The sequence below is a fragment of the Onychostoma macrolepis genome, chromosome 18 (genome assembly GCF_012432095.1).
Source record: "Onychostoma macrolepis isolate SWU-2019 chromosome 18, ASM1243209v1, whole genome shotgun sequence".
NCBI classification, from domain to species: domain Eukaryota; kingdom Metazoa; phylum Chordata; class Actinopteri; order Cypriniformes; family Cyprinidae; genus Onychostoma; species Onychostoma macrolepis.
The window spans coordinates 21,918,018-21,936,687 of record NC_081172.1 but is presented as its reverse complement, the minus strand read 5'-3'; the positions used below and the strand labels follow the sequence as shown (position 1 = coordinate 21,936,687).

The window sequence follows — 18,670 nt, the reverse complement described above, 5'->3', positions numbered from 1 at the left end:
AAACAGATCCTCTCGCGGCACTTTGATGTCATACACTGATCATTCTACGCAGCGCCGCTTCAAGTCAAACACACCTATTAATACAAAGACAGCTGACACTACACAAATAGCTTGATAGGCTGGCATAAACATGCCCCTTATGTGGCCGCGCCACAACTTAATGTTTGTTGCTGCCGCAAGTTTTGAGTTTGAGCTCCTTCAAATTAATTCTTTATCATCTAATTTGTTATTTTACTGTAAAATCAATTTTATACACCATCATTTTCGTTTCTACAACGTGTGAATATATCGCATTCTACAACAAAAACAGTCAGAGCGCCTTGTTATCATTAGTTTTATTTTGATTTCCAGAGTCCGCTAATAGCTTATAGCTCTCAGGGTTGGGGTGAAGGGATGAGGCGAAGATTCAGTGGTGCAGGAGAATGGGCTTTTTATTAGTAATAAATAAACAAATTAAACAAACTAAAACTACCCTGTAGGGCAAACACAGGACAGCTGGCAAGGCTTGGCAGGATAGGAACAGGAAACATTTGACGCAACAGGACTGCAAGGGTAACGAGGAAAACAGGTGGGGCAAATTAACCAATAATCAGGAAACAAGATGGGTGGGGTCAAGACAATTGACATGAGAGCACATGGCACACAGAAAAGACCAAAGCCATGTGCTCACACAAAACAAAAACACAAGCACATGGCCAGCAATAGAAATCACCGGCCATGTGCTAAACAGGACACGAACACGCAGCTAATGAGAATACTCATAAGCCGTGTGTTCACACAAGACATGACAACATGAAAGCACGCAGTCGATGAATAACACAAGCTGCATGCCACACCGCGCAAGACATAACATGAATGCACGCAGCCGATAAAAACACGAACTGCGTGCAACACAAAACAACACACGCGGACAAAAGAGCGAGAGACCGCACGAGACAGAACATGGAGCGCGAGTGCCCGAACCCCGACACAAAACCGTAACTCAAGACATGAGTGCCGGGATCTGAACACCACGCTCCAACATGAAACAAGGCAAGCAGACGAGAGAGAGCGCACGGCTCAAGCACACTCGAAGCTGCGCACTCACTTAAAACAGGACATGACGGGAGTGTCAGGGCTCTGTCACAAAACCATGAATAACACTAGACCGAAGTGACAGAATCCTGACACAACCCCACCTGGCGTCCCTAACAAGGAACACCAAAAACAAGACAGGAACATGACAGCACAAGAACATAACAAACATGACAAGACAGACAAGACAAGAAATAAAAACACAAGGATAAAGAGGGAGGGAGGGAGGGGAGCCAAGCCAGCCAACAGGACAGCCCAGAAAATAATAAATGGGGCCAGGGAGGGGCGGGAGGGTTGAGCCAGGGAGGCTCAGGCTGTTCGGGAGTCCCAGCAGGGGGCCAGGGCGGGGCTGGAGGGATGGACCAGGGAGGCTCCGGTTTAACATGAACACCAGCAGACAGCCAGGGTGGGGCCAGAGGTTGCACCGTGTAAGCGGTGCACTGTCAAATTCCCTGACAAGTCTTCTGGCCTGGTCGTACACAGCGTTTCTCTCCTCCACTTGAAAAATCTTCAGGGACTTAAAACGGGAACAAAGAAACGTTCCAAGCTTGTGGGTGACGCTGATGGACATTTTCTCGGTTACCCGCGGGGTTCGCGGGTTATGAGACGACCCACGCATCACTAGTGTGCATGACTTTAGCACACAGGACGGCCATAACATAAAAGGCAAATATTGCTCTCTGGGCCATGACTGGACTGACAAAAACAGCCTCTGAGTTAGCGACAGGAAGCTCAGGGACCACTGGAGTGTTGCCCTCCTGGGCCACTGGACTTGGGACCCCCAAAATCGGGTCCTCCTGGACACCCCGACCTGGGAACTCCAGGACCGCCGCACTTGAGAATAGGCTCAGAAATGGCCTCCGGGCAGGCAATGGGCTCTTGGACGGCCTCTGAGCCTTGCGGAATGGAGAGAACCTTCCTCTTCCTCCTCTGGCGAGAGTGAGGTGGTGGCATTACCGCCTCTGGGGGAGCTGCAGCCTCTTCGGCCACCACCGGGGGCGCTGCGGCTTCTTCGGCCACCTCTAGAGGAGCTGCATCTTCGTCGGCCACCACTGGGGGAGCTGCAGCCTCTTCGTCCACCACTGGAGGTGCTGCAGCCTCCTCTTCCGTTCTTCCTCCTTCTCTGTTTCCGTGAGCTGGTCACCGAAGGACTGGCGTTGTGGTTGGGGTAGTGTACCAGAGGGGGCTCTTCTAGATCCAGAGAATCGGTCCCACCATGATGGTAAATTTGGTACACAAACTCCCAGAACGTCCGTTTTCCCAGCCTCCCCATCTCCCAGGGACTGAGGGGTTCATTGAGGCAGCTGATGAACACCTCTTTGAGATCGTTGTTGTCTTGATAATCCAGATCGTCAATGACCACAAGGAAATCACAGGCGAAGTCTCTGATGTCAGCCCCCCTCTGACACAGGGATACATGCTGGATGATCCGGACCATCTGATCTTTCACAGAGCCCCAGGAGCTGGGAGATGGGAAGAGGAAGATGCCCATTCTCTGCTGAGCCCTCTCTTGGCCAGTTTGTTCTGTCAGGGTTGGGGTGAAGGGATGAGGCGAGGACTCGGTGGTGCAGGAGAATGGGCTTTTTATTAGCAATAAATAAACAAAATAAACAAACTAAAACTACCCCATAGGGGAAACACAGGACAGCTGGCAAGGCTTGGCAGGACAGGAACAGCAAACATTCTCCTGCACCACTGAATCCTCACCTCATCCCTTCACCCCAACCCTGACAATAGCCCGTTAACATTGCAAAGCGTGGTTGCCACTAATCTCGCTTACATTGATAATACTCTATTCAAACACATTACCATTGTTTTACTCACGGTTACTTGCTTTAATAGCAGATTTGTGTCTACCTTTGAGTGCAGGTGAGGTGCACTTATGGCCGTGGAGAAGCAGACATAGACACACTCTCTCTGTTTAAATCTAGTTTAAAGACACATCTCTTTAGCCAAGCATTCACATAATGCATCTCATAATCTTGTACTGCAGTGTAGCATTTGGCCAATCAGACACACAATTTTTCACTATATTTAACAAATCAATTATTCATTAGATTAACAAATAATCACCCAATACACCAGTATGTCTGTGAATGACTCCAGGCCCCCAGTTACCACTCCAGCCAGACCAGATAAACTTTATGACCTAATGGCATGTTGAGAGTTCTCTCTCTCACCATCTTTGAACCTTAGGAAAGACATTATGCCATAAAACTCTCTTCTCTAATTAATTCATAGAAAAACATTTCTTTGAATGAACACACATATCCTTCAGGTCATTGTGTATATTATTACTGTTCTTGTATATGTTCTTGTGTATTGTATACTGTTTTATGCATGCTTATGATAGATCACTAGTTAATATCACCTCACTTATACCATGTTTGATCAATTCGTCTTTGGATGATCTGATCTAGAGTGAATATTACATGTTGATACGTATGCAACATATTAGAATCTTTAGTAGTTTTTGCATTCACCCCAGGCAAATTACATATGCAAATTACCATGTTCAGAGACAAAGAGTGGTAAACTTTCCCTCCAAAAGTGAAAGTCACCATTGGCTCTTTGACTCCCCAGAGGTGTGACCGCTATATCAGATAAAGCTCTCACATCAGTGAAACACCTTGCCATTCTGCAGTTCTTTTAGATCCTAAGAGGATGAGGACGATGTGAGCTCCTCAGCAACCCTTAAGTTTTTGCGCCAGGCCTTGCGGCCTTGACTTTCCCTTCAACAAAAGATCCTCGGATCTCAGCAGATCTCTTTCTTAGCTCTTTTTCACTTTCTATCTGGGAAAGAAACTCCCAATCACCATTGAGTCAGGACGTCTTTGGAATTCATCACTCTTCAACCTAGAAGAACGTGATCTCAAGTCCAAAACCTTGAAACCATCAAGACTTTCATCCGAGAATGTATCCAGACACTCGTCAACGACCAAGGCAATGCAAGTATCATACATTTAACTAAACGAAACAGAGGTTTAGTATAAGTTATAGACCCGGTTATAAATGGCGCTGATGGTTTTACTCAGGTGGTTAACTGACTCTTTCCATAACTGCATTCTCTGGTTTCTCTAATGGCTTCATTCATCCACTTCAGCCCTCCTTTGTATGTACGCATGAGTAGGGCTGGGCGATATGGCTGAAAACTGTATCATGATATCAGTGTTTCATATCGGTCGATATCGATAATTATTGATATTTTTTATGACCCATTTAAAATAAGGACCAGGAGAAAGATATATTACATTTAAACATTTTTATTTTAAACTTAACCTTCCTCTGATCATAATCCCCTCAGTTATTAAGACAGAAATGTAAACAACCATGGAAAACTCAAATTATTAAAATGTAAACATAAGTCTAAAGTCACAATGAACACTTAACAATTATCTCTTAACATTTAAGGTGCAAAATGAAAGAAAATGTAAGAAATGTTTAATAAAGTGTTAAATATAAACAGAGAAACCTGATAATTTTGTCCCAAGTTTAGTGCTAAGAAGTTCACTAGCTGTTCACCTTCTGGTGAATAAAGTGTTTTTAAAATATGTGCAGTGTTTTGTAAACATAAATAAAACTGAGGTAGACTGAGATACATCTGTAATATAAAAAAACAAACCTGATACAGTACAGTAACATTGTTTGAAATATAAAACCTGCAGAAATATGAAAAAGTAACTCTTCAAGTTATTCTTACTCTAATCATACTTGAAGTTGAACTATTCAAGTATATTTTCAGTCCAGGTTTTGTGCTAGGAACACCAGCTGGTTGACCTTCTCTGGGTCTAAAGCTGCCCTGGTGCATGTAACAATATTACCCCCAGTACTAAAAATTCTTTCTGAGGGGGTGCTGGTGGCTGGAATGCACAAGTACTTTTTCGCCAGCTGAGACAATCTGGGGAAGTTGTGTTCATGTAGCCTCCACCAGTCCAGAGGGTTAGACTCACTGTCTGCATCAGGGCACATCAGGTACCTTTCCAACTCACTCTCCACTTTTTGTTTTTCAGTGAGAGGCAAAGCATCATCTTCTTGGCACTGTTTTTTGAAAAAGCTCCCCAATGACTTGTGTTGCTTCTTCACGCCCAGTGGCATAGGCGGTCCACTGACAGCTCCTCCTTCTGCACCTTGGTCTGCTGCTCCCTCAGAAGGCCCTGCCTGTGATTGGCCCTGGTCTTCATCCATGATCTCAGACACAGCTCTCATTTGAATGGCCCCTACCCTCTCTAGTCTGATGTATTGGCCTTTAAACCTAGGGTCCACGAAAGTAGCCATGTCAAGGAGATCATCTGTGTCAGGGTCAGCATATTTCTCATCGAGATAGGTCATTATTTTTGTCTTCAGCTCTTTTGTGAGCTGAGTGTCCCCCTCATTAACTTTCAGCAAACTGGAGCGGAAAAGGTGGAGCACAGGCTTCACGTATGAGACCGTCACATATGACTCCCCAGAAAGGGAGTCTGTGAACTCCAGGAGAGGAGTTAAGGCCGCATGCATTGACTCAAGGACGTCAATATCCTGCCACGTTGGGATCAGGTGCCTGTTGTTTTTGTCAGAAGACAGAACTTCAGTGATGGCCTTTTGTTGCTCTAGGACCCTTGCCACCATCTTTTGTCTTGAGCCCCACCTGGTTGGTGACTCTGTGACCAGCTGGTGTGTGGGAAGATGGAGACATTCCTGTGCTTTAGAGAGCGCACTCTTTTTCTTCCACGAGTAAGAAAAGGTAGATACCACTTTCTTGCACACACCTACAGCCCTCTCCACTCTTTTATCTTTTCCTGCAGCACCTGCAGAAAAACAATGCCAGCGTTAATAACTGATAATAAATCACACACAGAAACACGCACACAGAAACACGCACACACACACAGAGTCATGTCAGTGTGTAAAGCTGCTTCCATAGATCATAATATATAATATATAATCTCAATTACTGGCTAATAAAATCACCATAGGAACCAACATTGATGGCCAGCATTAAAATGACAAAGCTACTCACCAATAGCAGAGTGCAAACGATGGCCAAAAGACTGCAGTCGTGTCCAGTTGTTCAGTGAAGTCGCCTTTACTACATTTGCCCCGCTGTCTGTGGTGATGCACACCATTTTGTCTTCAGTCAGACTCCAGGACAACAGTGCCTCCTTCAAGCCTTCTGCTATCACTTCTCCTGTGTGATCTTCGGGGAAGTATGCAGTCTCAAGGCATCTGGTTTTCAAACCCCATTCATTGTCGATGAAGTGAATGGTCAAGCTAATGTATGGCTCAGAAGTACGGCTTGACCACAGGTCAGAGGTTGTTGCAAAGTACTTGGCTGACAATATTTCTTGCTGCACAGTTTCTTTGCACATTACATACAGCTTAGGAATGGCAGTCTTAGAAAAGTACTTTCGGCCAGGAAGAACATAGCGTGGGTCAAGCACGTGTATAAGCTTTTTATAACCTGGCTTCTCGACAGTCCTAAGCGGAAGCATGTCTTTGGCTATATGATATGCCACTGCCTCCGTTATATCTTTGTACCGTTTAGATTCTTTGTCATAAGGCACTGATGCAGAGTACCTCTCCATGGTGGTCTGCTGCTTGTGTGGTGTTGCAGCTACAGATGTTGTTGGTTGAATACGGCTGTGCTCCAAAGGGTGAGCGCGGCTAAGGTGGTACATCAAGTTCGTGGTATTACCAGTCTTGGCGGGGATGACGGTCTTGCATAATTTGCAGACGACATTGGTCTGACTACGGTCAGACTTATAATATCCAAAAAACTGCCATACTGGCGAGCTGACTTTTCCTCTTTTATTTACAATTTCCTCGCTCGCTGCGGCACTCATTTTCTGCTTATGAAAAGGAATCCAGCAGACCAGCACGGGACAACGATATGGCGCAACCAAACTGATACTGTTACATGATTGGCTGTTAGCGTGTCACTCCCTACGTTGCTAGGTTACCAGAGAGCAGTGCCTTTGTTAATGCAACCTCTGTTTTCTTCCGACGAAGAATAAAAAATATCGAACATTTTATCGAACACATTTTTTATTGATATCGATCACGTGTCTATCGCGATACATATCGTTTTATCGCCCAGCCCTACGCGTGAGTGTATGTTTATACATTTGTTTGTTTAGATTAGTTATGTGTGTTAGTGTTTAGTTAATAAAAGATGTGTGAACTACATGATTTTCTGGTTCTGCCTTGCAAATAAATGTCTCTTTCCAATTTTGACCCTCGCTACATGCTCTAATGCATTCATAGGAAAGTATTTTCTGTGGCCACGGAAATATTCTTTCTTAGAGTTGATATGAACTTACACTGAATGTTCGCTGGACGAACAGATCAGTTGATGGCAATTTAATTCTGCAACAGTTATTACTGTCAGCCAATATAAATAATCCTAATTAATCGTAATTGATTTAGCTTTTGAGATAAATATGCTACAGCAGTTATATCTGATTAAATGCACATTATTATTTCTTAGCTTGGGTTGAATAAATCATTTTAGCTTGGTTGGAACAGCAGCTACGCTAATTATGTCTCCATTTGTTTCTCTGTTTCTGCCACGGGATGTCAAACTAAGAATTACACAAGCTTCAGTCTGGATCCAGAACACCTGAGAAGAGATGATGCCAACCCTGAAACAACATACAGAACTACCAAATTTTGCTGTAAGTTTGATTGCAACATATAATCCTTGCTGTAAATAGTGTTCATCATCTGTTTGATTGTCAATAACTGATTTTACCGTACATTTCTACCATATGTACATCAACTTGACATAGTCACCACTGATAAACTACTACTAAATATATTGTAGAAACTTTAATTTTTTTGTAAAGCTGCTTTGCAACGATTTGTATCGTGAAAAGCGTTATACAAATAAACGTGAATTAAGTTGAATTTAATTGTTCCTTGCACCACCTGGCGGATACTGTGTGAAGCACGAAAATGTTTTAAAAAAAAATATCTGAAAAAGCACCTGCAGGCGCCTGTGTGTGTGTCACTCTAGCACTTAGGCCTACATCATTTTCAAAAATGTATGTATATGTGTACACACAGATTAATAAATTATATATTATAAATGATACATTAACAAATGTTAATGTACAAAAAATAATGTATTCACAAACATTAAAATCAATGTTCAAGTCATTAAAAAAAAAGAAAATAATAATCCTGAAATTGCAGGCTATGTCCTGATGGAATAAATTAATATTCTAATGTCACTTCATGGTCTTTTTAAATTAAGTTCCATTAAATGCCATTTTATTCAGCAATATGTTGGCACCCATACCATAAATGCATGATTAGATGTGCAAGTGTAAAAAAAGGCTTGACTGGCTCAGTGTATCACTGGGGGTAACCACATTGTCTTCTTAATGCCATAAAAAACCCCTGCAAGATGAACCAATGTATTTATTCATTTTTTTATTTTTTTATTATTATTTATTTCTTTTTTTTTATTTGTCCATAAGCCCTTTTTTCCAGGATTCAGTAGTTCACTAGCAGTGCTGCTAAGCTGAGACAAGCTTCCTTTTCTTATTCAGAAGGAAAAGTATTCAAAAGGAAGTATTCTAAGACTTTTGACTAGTAGTGTAAATGCATGAAAAGATGAATGCGGAGTATTATCTGTGTATGTCCTTCAGTTAACAGCTACATACGTTTGCTCTTATCCTCTGAGATAACTTTCCATTCCATCTGAAGGAGATTGTATGATATGTTGTAGTCATTTCAGAATGAGTTAATTGCTTTGAATAGAACATTTCTGCAGAATTACTATAATCCTCCTAGACTTAAACATTTCCTTCCTTGTGATAATTTCCTCCTATCTCATACTCCCTCATGGGTAAATCACTGGATAGTATCAGTAAGATATCTCCTCCTCGAAAATGTTTTATTTTTATTTTATTGTATTATTATTATTATTTTTATGGTTGTCAACACTTGGTAGCTCTACAAAAAAAAAACCAAAAAAAAAAAAACCCTGGATTGATATCTGGTTGTATGTTAATGTGAAAAAAAAAAAAGTCACTCTCGGGATGTTTGGGGTCCTAGAGACCCCACATTGAAATAAATGGGGAAACGATCAAATCAATACGTTTTCTTTTTAATCTGTCAAATAAAATCACTAAATCCACCACAATGCAGACCACAAAATACACGAAAATGGCAACCCTTCCACACGTTCACTGTGCAGAACGATTATGCTTGCACACACACCCCCACCCCCAAAAAAATCACCCATAGACATCAATGGGAGACTATACAAATATTGATTTTTTTTTGTTACATAATTTGTCAAAAATGTCAGTTACAATGCAGACAACACACAAAACTGAAGGGGTGACACCACAGCACATCCACGATGGAAGAAAGACGCACACGACCCCCACCTCACCCTCCAACGCCCCCTGAACCCATAAAACCCACATATAAGAAATTAAAAATTGACATGACATGAGTGGCTCTCTCTTACATAATTTATCAAATAAAAATCAGCTACACCAAAGAACACACACAAAAATGATGGAGGGCCACCACAGCACATCCACGATGGAGAATAAATGCAAACACACACACACGCGCACACACACACACATCCACAGTAATACACACATGTAACACCACATACAGGTTTGACTGTAATCATATGTCATAATTGCAACAACAAAAAAAGAGGATATTTCAGTGCAAAAAAAAAAAAGAAGCTAAACTTTGACTGAGTCATTTTATATTATTACAATAATTTGATAGCAATCTTTCCTTTGAAAGCCATGTTTATAACATTTGTAAAACTGCATTTTTCCATCTCAAAAATATATCTAAATTGCGACCTATGCTCTCAATGTCAAATGCAGAAACGTTAATTCATGCGTTCATGGCCTCAAGGTTAGATTATTGTAATGCTTTATTGGGTGGTTGTTCTGCACACTTCATAAACAAACTCCAGCTGGTATATATATAATTTGTTAAAACACAAAAACAAAGCAAATTTATTTCACAAAAATTAAGTTAAGACTGTTAAGAATATAACTAATATTTAATAACCAGCCTACTACTCCCAAACTAGTTTTTGTTAATACAATCAAGTTGGTATGAGCCACCACAGTCATTTAAAAGGTATACAAAATGACACAAATTGAAAATAACATGGTATTTAGGGTTATGGAAACAACCGTTACCATGGTGAATATACAATATTAACATGAACTGTTAATGAAAGTGGAAACTGCTCCTGAATAGAATGAATACCATACCTTCATGTAAATCCTTCCCAGTTAACACACGCAGTACCTGTTATGTGATTTATCGGTACTGTACTTTTATTTCACGCGTTGCATGCTCGTATAGTTTCTGCGCTTTAGTGAAGTGATATACAGCGCGTTGCGCGCAATGAAGAGGGCGCGCTGCGAGGGCCATATAACATCTGGCAGGACAGGATAGTTCGTTTTTCTGAGGTGAGTTCATAAGTTACGAAATAACGATAGAATAATGGCATTAAGCCTATCAACATCTCATCTCACCGCATGCTGAATCGGGACAGCGCGTTTTTCTCATGCACTCTTTTAAACTGCATCTGGCAGAAGTGTCAACGGCTTTTATGTACGTCTTTTAAAATAAAAGTCTTGCATCAGAAAAACATTTTTTTGTTGTTGTTGATGTCGTTTCTTTGGCCGTACACTCCGCGACCCACATGGTTACAACAGCCAAAGAAAAAGAGGGGAAACAAAAAAAAAAACTACTAAAATAGAAGTCAAGGCTCAAGAGCCCAACTAAAGCAGACACTGATCTCTAACATGGTTACTTCAAATGAAACAATAAATCAACATCTAAACCTTAGTTAATTCTCAATAAGATCTTCTGTAGATGTCTGACAGAAATAAAGTCAGTCTGGTTATTAATAAGTGGAGCTGGTGATGCTGTTTGTGGGGTTGTTTAATCAGATCTTGAGATTGAATGTATTTTATTTCAGTAAAAATAATATAGCATGTGTCTAAAGTCAGTTGTTGTTCTTGTGTTTCTCTTTCTGTCAGTGTTTTTGTTAACAGCAGGTGTTCATCACTAATGCTCAGTCAGCACTTAATTAATCACTTAATTACTTAACTGCAATGTATATCTTATTTTAGTGAACTCAACTGAAATAAGTTCAGAGCACTCATAATTGTTAGTTTTAAAAACTTAAATGTTTTGAGGCAATCAGTTTCCTCAAACGGTTTGAGTTACCCTAACTTGTTGGGTTTTACAGTGAAGATGTATTTTTGTACTTTTCTCTTGTCAAAAGGCTCAACGCAACTGCCGACTTTGTTTGCGTGCAGATTAATTTTCGCCTATTAGACAGCCTCAGTTTATCGTTTTATTTTGGTATTGCATCACTCATAGCTCTAACATTTAAAATAGAGTTTAGGAAGATGTATTTAACCACAATCATTAGCTTTGATTAGCTCTTAAAGCCTTGTCTCTTGTCAAAAGGCTCAACGCGACCGCAGACTTTTATGAACACTGCTGGCAGCAGCGACGTCTGTGTCCGTACCATTCTTATCAATGACAGCGTAATCTCGTATCCCCCTGCTCCCAAGTCATAAATCTTGTATCTCCAATTAAACATGATTTTGTGGAAATGTTGTGTTAATGTCGGTACACAACAGTATATGATAGCAATATAAGGTATAATATCAACTTTAACGATACAATGTTTAATAACTCAAAAAATATGCCGTTTTTTTAATTTCCTGAAAAATAATGATTTTGGATATGCGAGAATTCCGTCCGACAGCGACGATATACAATTAATAAACTGTATATTGAATTTGATCTTTTAATAGTACTACCTTAACACATTAAGCCATATTAGCTAAGTGTTTATGGTTTTCTATGGGAAATTTAAAAGCGCTTAATGAGAGCATTGTGTTCATATTCTACTGTTCTGTGGCCACGGATTTGCGGGTCTTGTCTTTTTTCTCCTACAGATGACTTGCAGGACCCTGTATATTATGATATTAAATAAGTTTTAATCGTTTAACCACCACAGGGTCTTGTCTTCATTGGCAACACGCACGATTTGTGTGGATTGCAAGTGACATCGCAGGTAGCGAAGAGTGCAAGCAGCGATTGCAAGTGACTTCGTAATTCATCTTCTTTTTTCTTGTCTTCACCACCTGGCTACTTGTGTAAAATATTGAGAGATTTAATTTTAAAAAATAATTATTAAATAAAATAAAAATAAAAAGACTGCAAGTGACGTCACTTGCGGAAGTGTGGGTGTCTAAGAGTGCAAGTCTGAAAATGCAAGTGCATGTCTGTAGCCAGACCCTATTGGGCTAGAGTTCTTACTAGAACTACTGCAGTGGCTCCATATTAAACATTGTATAGATTTTAAAATCTTGCTAATTACTTATAAAGCCCTGAATGGTTTAGCACCGCAGTTCTTGAGCGAGCTCTTATTGCATTATAGTCCTCGGCGTCCACTGCGTTCTCAAAACTCTGACAATTTGATAATACCTAGAATATAAAAATCAACTGCGAGTGGCAGATCCTTTTCCTATTTAATGCCTAAACACTGGAGCATCTACCTAACATTGTTCGGGAGGCAGACACACTCTGTCAGTTTAAATCTAGATTAAAGACCCATCTCTTTAATTTCCAGCGATATCGTAGACTTGATTGCACAGATACTATTTAATCTGAACTTGACTTGATAATTCTTTTATAATCCCTTATCATAAAAAATAAATAAACAAATAATAAAAACTTGTGGAAAGATCTGTATCTATGTGGAAATGGCAAATGAGCCACTGAGTAAAGTTCTAGAGCCATTTGGTGGCTGTAGTTAAAATTTCATGTTTTTTTTTGTTTTGTTTTTTTAAGTTTAGAAGTGTTTATTTTCAAATAGATATAAACTATTTGGCATTAAACTATGGCATATTGGCCATGTTATGAACACATGTCAGTTATGCACTGAGGAAAACACAACGTCTCAAATGCATTGAAAAGCACATATATATTCACTGTTTGCCATGGTGGATGGATTTGATCCATGTTCGACATTAAGGTCGAATATTAGGGGTGGCACGGTACATGTATTCATCCCGAACCGTCACGGTACGGGCGTCTCGGTTCGGTGCATGAGGCCTTACGACGAATACAGGAAATTCACCCCCAATCCAGAAGGGGGCGCCCACAGTAATGCAACGCTGCTTGATAACCACCAGCAGAAGAACAGCGAATGCCATGACTTGCGCACTTGAAAACAAAGCCCACTAGACGGTGACCATGTGCTGATTCTGAACGCGTCTCTCACATAGACTGACAAGGGAGTATACTTTAAAGGCTTGCGCACTCAACTGTTGGCGAAATGGAGCTTTGTGCTCGTGTATCCTACCTCTCTCATTCGGCACAAATCCAAATAGTCTATAATATTTCTATATTTGCGATGTAACGTATATGAATGCTAAACTATTATTTATTATGTAAATGATAGGCTTTGTACTTCAGTCGCGTTCCAACAGTGACACAGAGGCGCGCGCGCTGATGTTTGGCTCACTGTATTTTATTTTGATAAAGTACCAACTGCGCTGTCAAGTTAGCAATGCTGGAACTGATGTGTGTGTGTGCGCTCCGGCGCGATCACTTCAACTGTTTCCTTATACCAGCAGAATCAACTTTAAACACGTATTGTCTTATTAATAATCACTGTATAAAGGTCTGCTTTTATTTGTGTACACTCACAATGAAAACAAAACAGATTTTATATCTATAACATGTAATAATATTTAATATTTTCACATCTAGATGGAAACAAATTTAATTTGCACTACTGTCTGTTCAAAATAAATGAAAAGAAACGGAGCATAGTAGATTTTTTTTTTCCTGTTGTACCGAAATCGTATCGAACCGTGACCCCCGAAACGAGGTACGTACCGAACTGTGACATCTGTGTACCGTGCCACCCCTATCGAATATACAGTGGGTACGGAAAGTATTCAGACCCCCTTAAATTTTTCACTCTTTGTTATATTGCAGCCATGTGCTAAAATCATTTAAGTTCCTTTTTTTCCTCATTAATGTACACAAAGCACCCCATATTGACAGAAAAACACAGAATTGTTGACATTTTTGCAGATTTATTAAAAAAGAAAAACTGAAATATCACATGGTCCTAAGTATTCAGACCCTTTGCTCAGTATTTAGTAGAAGCACCCTTTTGATCTAATACAGCCATGAGTCTTTTTGACAAAGATGCAACAAGTTTTTCACACCTGGATTTGGGGATCCTCTGCCAGTCCTCCTTGCAGATCCTCTCCATTTCTGTCAGGTTGGATGGTAAACGTTGGTGGACAGCCATTTTTAGGTCTCTCCAGAGATGCTCAATTGGGTTTAAGTCAGGGCTCTGGCTGGGCCATTCAAGAACAGTCACGGAGTTGTTGTGAAGCCACTCCTTCGTTATTTTAGCTGTGTGCTTAGGGTCATTATCTTGTTGGAAGGTAAACCTTTGGCCCAGTCTGAGTACTCTGGAGAAGGTTTTCGTCCAGGATATCCCTGTACTTGGCTGCATTCATCTTTCCCTCGATTGCAACCAGTCGTCCTGTCCCTGCAGCTGAAAAACCCCCACAGCATGATGCTGCCACCACCATGCTTCACTCTTGGGACTGTATTGGACAGGTGATGAGCAGTGCCTGGTTTTCTCCACACATACCGCTTAGAATTAAGGCCAAAAAGTTCTATCTTGGTCTCATCAGACCAGAAAATCTTATTTCTCACCGTCTTAGCAGACTCCATGTGGGCTTTCATGTGTCTTGCACTGAGGAGAGGCTTCCGTGGGGCCACTCTGCCATAAAGCCCCGACTGGTGGAGGGCTGCAGTGATGGTTGACTTTCTACAACTTTCTTCCATCTCCCGACTGCATCTCTGGAGCTCAGCCACAGTGATCTTTGGGTTCTTCTTTACCTCTCTCACCAAGGCTCTTCTCCCCCGATAGCTCAGTTTGGCCGGACGGCCAGCTCTAGGAAGGGTTCTGGTCATCCCAAACGTCTTCTATTTAAGGATTATGGAGGCCACTGTGCTCTGAGGAACCTTAAGTGCAGCAGAATTTTTTTTGTAACCTTGGCTAGATCTGTGCCTTGCCACAATTCTGTCTCTGAGCTCTTCAGGCAGTTCCTCATGATTCTCATTTGCTCTGACATGCACTGTGAGCTGTAAGGTCTTATATAGACAGGTGTGTGGCGGAGGAGAAGATGGAGAACTTAACCAGTGCACGGTCTTCCTGGCTATGATGGCCGAACTAGATCCACGTGTTCAGGGATCGAAACTCCTTATCTGTCGTGTGAATGGCCCTTCTGACCTTTCTAAGGGAATTGAATGCATCAGAGTATGAGACAACACTCCTGGATGTGATGAGGGTACTGAATTTATTAATGAAGGGAACAGCACTCCTGGCTTTGTCTCAGGAGCTGAATCTATCATTAAAGGGAACGGCACTCTCAGCCGTGACAGGGGAGCTGAATATAGCAGCAAAGGGAACGGCTCTCCTGGCTGTGATGAGGGGACTTAATTTGACTGAAGAAGGAAAGGCTCTCCTGGCCGTGACGAGGGAATTGGATCCGACAGAAGATAGTACGGCACTCAAGGGGACTAGATTCACTGGAACAGGGAATGGCACTCCTGGTTGTGACAAGGGAACTAGATTCACTGATCTAGATTCAATACCCGTGAATGGCGCATCATGCACGTGAGGTTATCTGACGGAGAGACGCAAAGCAGTTTAAAGCAGAGTCCTGCACAGGTCCTGTTTGGCAAACCTGCATCACAGAACACCCGACACGTTATCTGACAGCAGCACCAATTTAATTCTGTACCCGACCCGTTTGAGATAAAGACCGCGTCCTGAACCTCACCTACATTAAATACTACTGCACCAGCAAGGCAAATTATTTATTTTCTCATGTAACACAAGCAATCAAACCAAAATATGCATTCTAAGTTGGTGCTTTGAGGAAAAATAGACAAGCAGCGCAACAGAAGAAAGATAAGAACGTGCATCCTTCCTTTAACAATAAAAACTTTTGTCTACACGTCATTCAGTGAGATTCCAAAAAACACTTTTAATGCTAGATTTTTTTTTGAGAAAGAAGTAGATGTTGTGAATAATTGTGATTAGCTTTACTGGCCAAGCTCAGTGTTTGAAAGAGCTGGCCATTTGATTGCCTGCAATATTAGCTAAAGTAGAAGTTTCGTCATTCAGGGTAATGGTTTTGTCATTCAGTGTAATGCAAATTCTCTGTTACACCACAGTGTCATCCATTACACTGAATGTCAATATCACTGTATAAATAACAATTTTAGCATCTTTGATATTACAAATAATTAAGGAATCTTTAGCATTGAGAAATATGTGTTAAACTTAATAAATATTCATTTTTAAATGCATTTTGGTATTGTTTAATTTTTATTATTGATTAATTATAGACACCCATGAACAGAGGGAGTTGCTAGGCACTGTAAAAAGCCAAAAAGCTAATAAAGTAAGTGTGTAGTTTGGGTGGCACTCTTAAAGCCTGTTCACATCAAGAACAATAACTATAAAATACCTATGACAGTAACTATGTTAGTGTCCACACCAATGAACGATAGCACTGTTTATTCTAAGCATGTGCTGCAGGTTTCTTGTCTGACACTTTAAATGCTCGAGGTCATTAAAGTTGAATGGATTCTGATTGGCTGTCAATGCTTTTATCATTCATCAGTTGGGAAAAAAATTAAAGAAATAAATCCAACAATATCAAACAATTGTAATTTCTCTGTGGAGTTTGTCACGTTTCACTGGAGCAGGGAACGAGGAGACGAGGAACAGTTAGGGAACACAGGCAGGCAGGAACATACACGCATGGAGACTGAAAAACATACAGGTACATCTCAATAAATTAGAATGTCGTGGAAAAGTTAATTTATTTCAGTAATTCAACTCAAATTGCAAAACTCGTGTATTAAATTATTTCAAATAAATTGTGATGATTTTGTCTCACATTTAACAAAAACCCACCAATCCACTATCTCAACAAATTAGAATATGGTGACATGCCAATCAGCTAATCAATTCAAAACACCTGCAAAGGTTTTCTGAGCCTTCAAAATGGTCTCTCAGTTTGGTTCACTAGGCTACACAATCATTGGGAAGACTGCTGATCTGACAGTTGTCCAGAAGACAGTCATTGACACCCTTCACAAGGAGGGTAAGCCACAAACATTCATTGCCAAAGAAGCTGACTGTTCACAGAGTGCTGTATCCAAGCATGTTAACAGAAAGTTGAGTGGAAGGAAAAAGTGTGGAAGAAAAAGATGCACAACAAACCGAAAGAACCACAGCCTTATGAGGATTGTCAAGCAAAAATGATTCAAGAATTTGGGTGAACTTCACAAGGAATGGACTGAGGCTGGGGTCAAGGCATCAAGAGCCACCACACACAGACGTGTCAAGGAATTTGGCTACAGTTGTCGTATTCCTCTTGTTAAGCCACTCTTGAACCACAGACAACATCAGAGGCGTCTTACCTGGGCTAAGGAGAAGAAGAACTGGACTGTTGCCCAGTGGTCCAAAGCCCTCTTTTCAGATGAGAGCAAGTTTTGTATTTCATTTGGAAACCAAGGTCCTACAGTCTGGAGGAAGGGTGGAGAAGCTCATAGCCCAAGTTTCTTGAAGTCCAGTGTTAAGTTTCCACAATCTGTGATGATCCATTGTGTTTTTTGAAAACCAAAGTCACTGCACCCGTTTACCAATAAATTTTGGAGCACTTCATGCTTCCTTCTGCTGACCAGCTTTTTAAAGATGCTGATTTCATTTTCCAGCAGGATTTGGCACCTGCCCACACTGCCAAAAGCACCAAAAGTTGGTTAAATGACCATGGTGTTGGTGTGCTTGACTGGCCAGAAAACTCACCAGACCTGAATCCCATAGAGAATCTATGGGGTATTGTCAAGAGGAAAATGAGAAACAAGAGACCAAAAAATGCAGATGAGCTAAAGGCCACTGTCAAAGAAACCTGGGCTTCCCTACCACCTCAGCAGTGCCACAAACTGATCACCTCCATGCCACGCCGAATTGAGGCAGTAATTAAAGCAAAAGGAGCCCCTACCAAATATTGAGAACATATACAGTAAATGAACATACTTTCCAGAAGGCCAACAATTCACTAAAAATTCAAGTCAGAAACAAAATGACACGCTAAGCAAGCATGGCAGGGGAGCATCAGTAAAATGCTTATGTTTCAACATTTGCTTCTGCAGTCATTTACTCAAGAATATTATTAAAACTAATTTAATGACACAGATTAATACTAAAAAAACATTTCAGTTATGGGAACAATGACAACATTACCTCTCTTTTTGGCAAATTGTCATTCAGTGTAACAAACCATGGTCATTCAGCGTAACATATTTAATATATTTATGTAAAAATGAAACAATATACTTATTCTGACCTGTATTTATTAAAATACAAAAAAGAATATGTTATCATACTAAATTTTATTATATTTTAAATGTCTTTCACTTCCTTACAAAAACTTCTTGCTAGCAAATGGGAAAACCTAGTGGTTTGAAGGACATTAGCAAAGTATAAAGA

General features: G+C 40.7%; 1 protein-coding gene across 1 annotated transcript; it reads right to left on the bottom strand.

Moving 5' to 3' along the window:
- Positions 1–4,812: 4,812 nt before the first annotated feature.
- Positions 4,813–6,893, bottom strand: LOC131524075 (E3 SUMO-protein ligase ZBED1-like). Its single transcript, XM_058750817.1, has 2 exons — positions 6,071–6,893; positions 4,813–5,858 (listed from the first exon to the last, which is right to left on the bottom strand). The coding sequence occupies exons 1-2, from the start codon at positions 6,891–6,893 to the stop codon at positions 4,813–4,815; spliced, it is 1,869 nt and encodes a 622-aa protein (XP_058606800.1).
- Positions 6,894–18,670: the final 11,777 nt, after the last annotated feature.

Coding starts and splice junctions, on each gene's coding strand:
- LOC131524075 (XM_058750817.1), bottom strand. CDS start 6,893: ATGAGTGCCGCAGCGAGCGAGGAAATTGTAAATAAAAGAGGAAAAGTC. Junction 5,859..6,070: donor TCGTTTGCACTCTGCTATTG/GTGAGTAGCTTT, acceptor GTTTTTCTGCAG/GTGCTGCAGGAAAAGATAAA.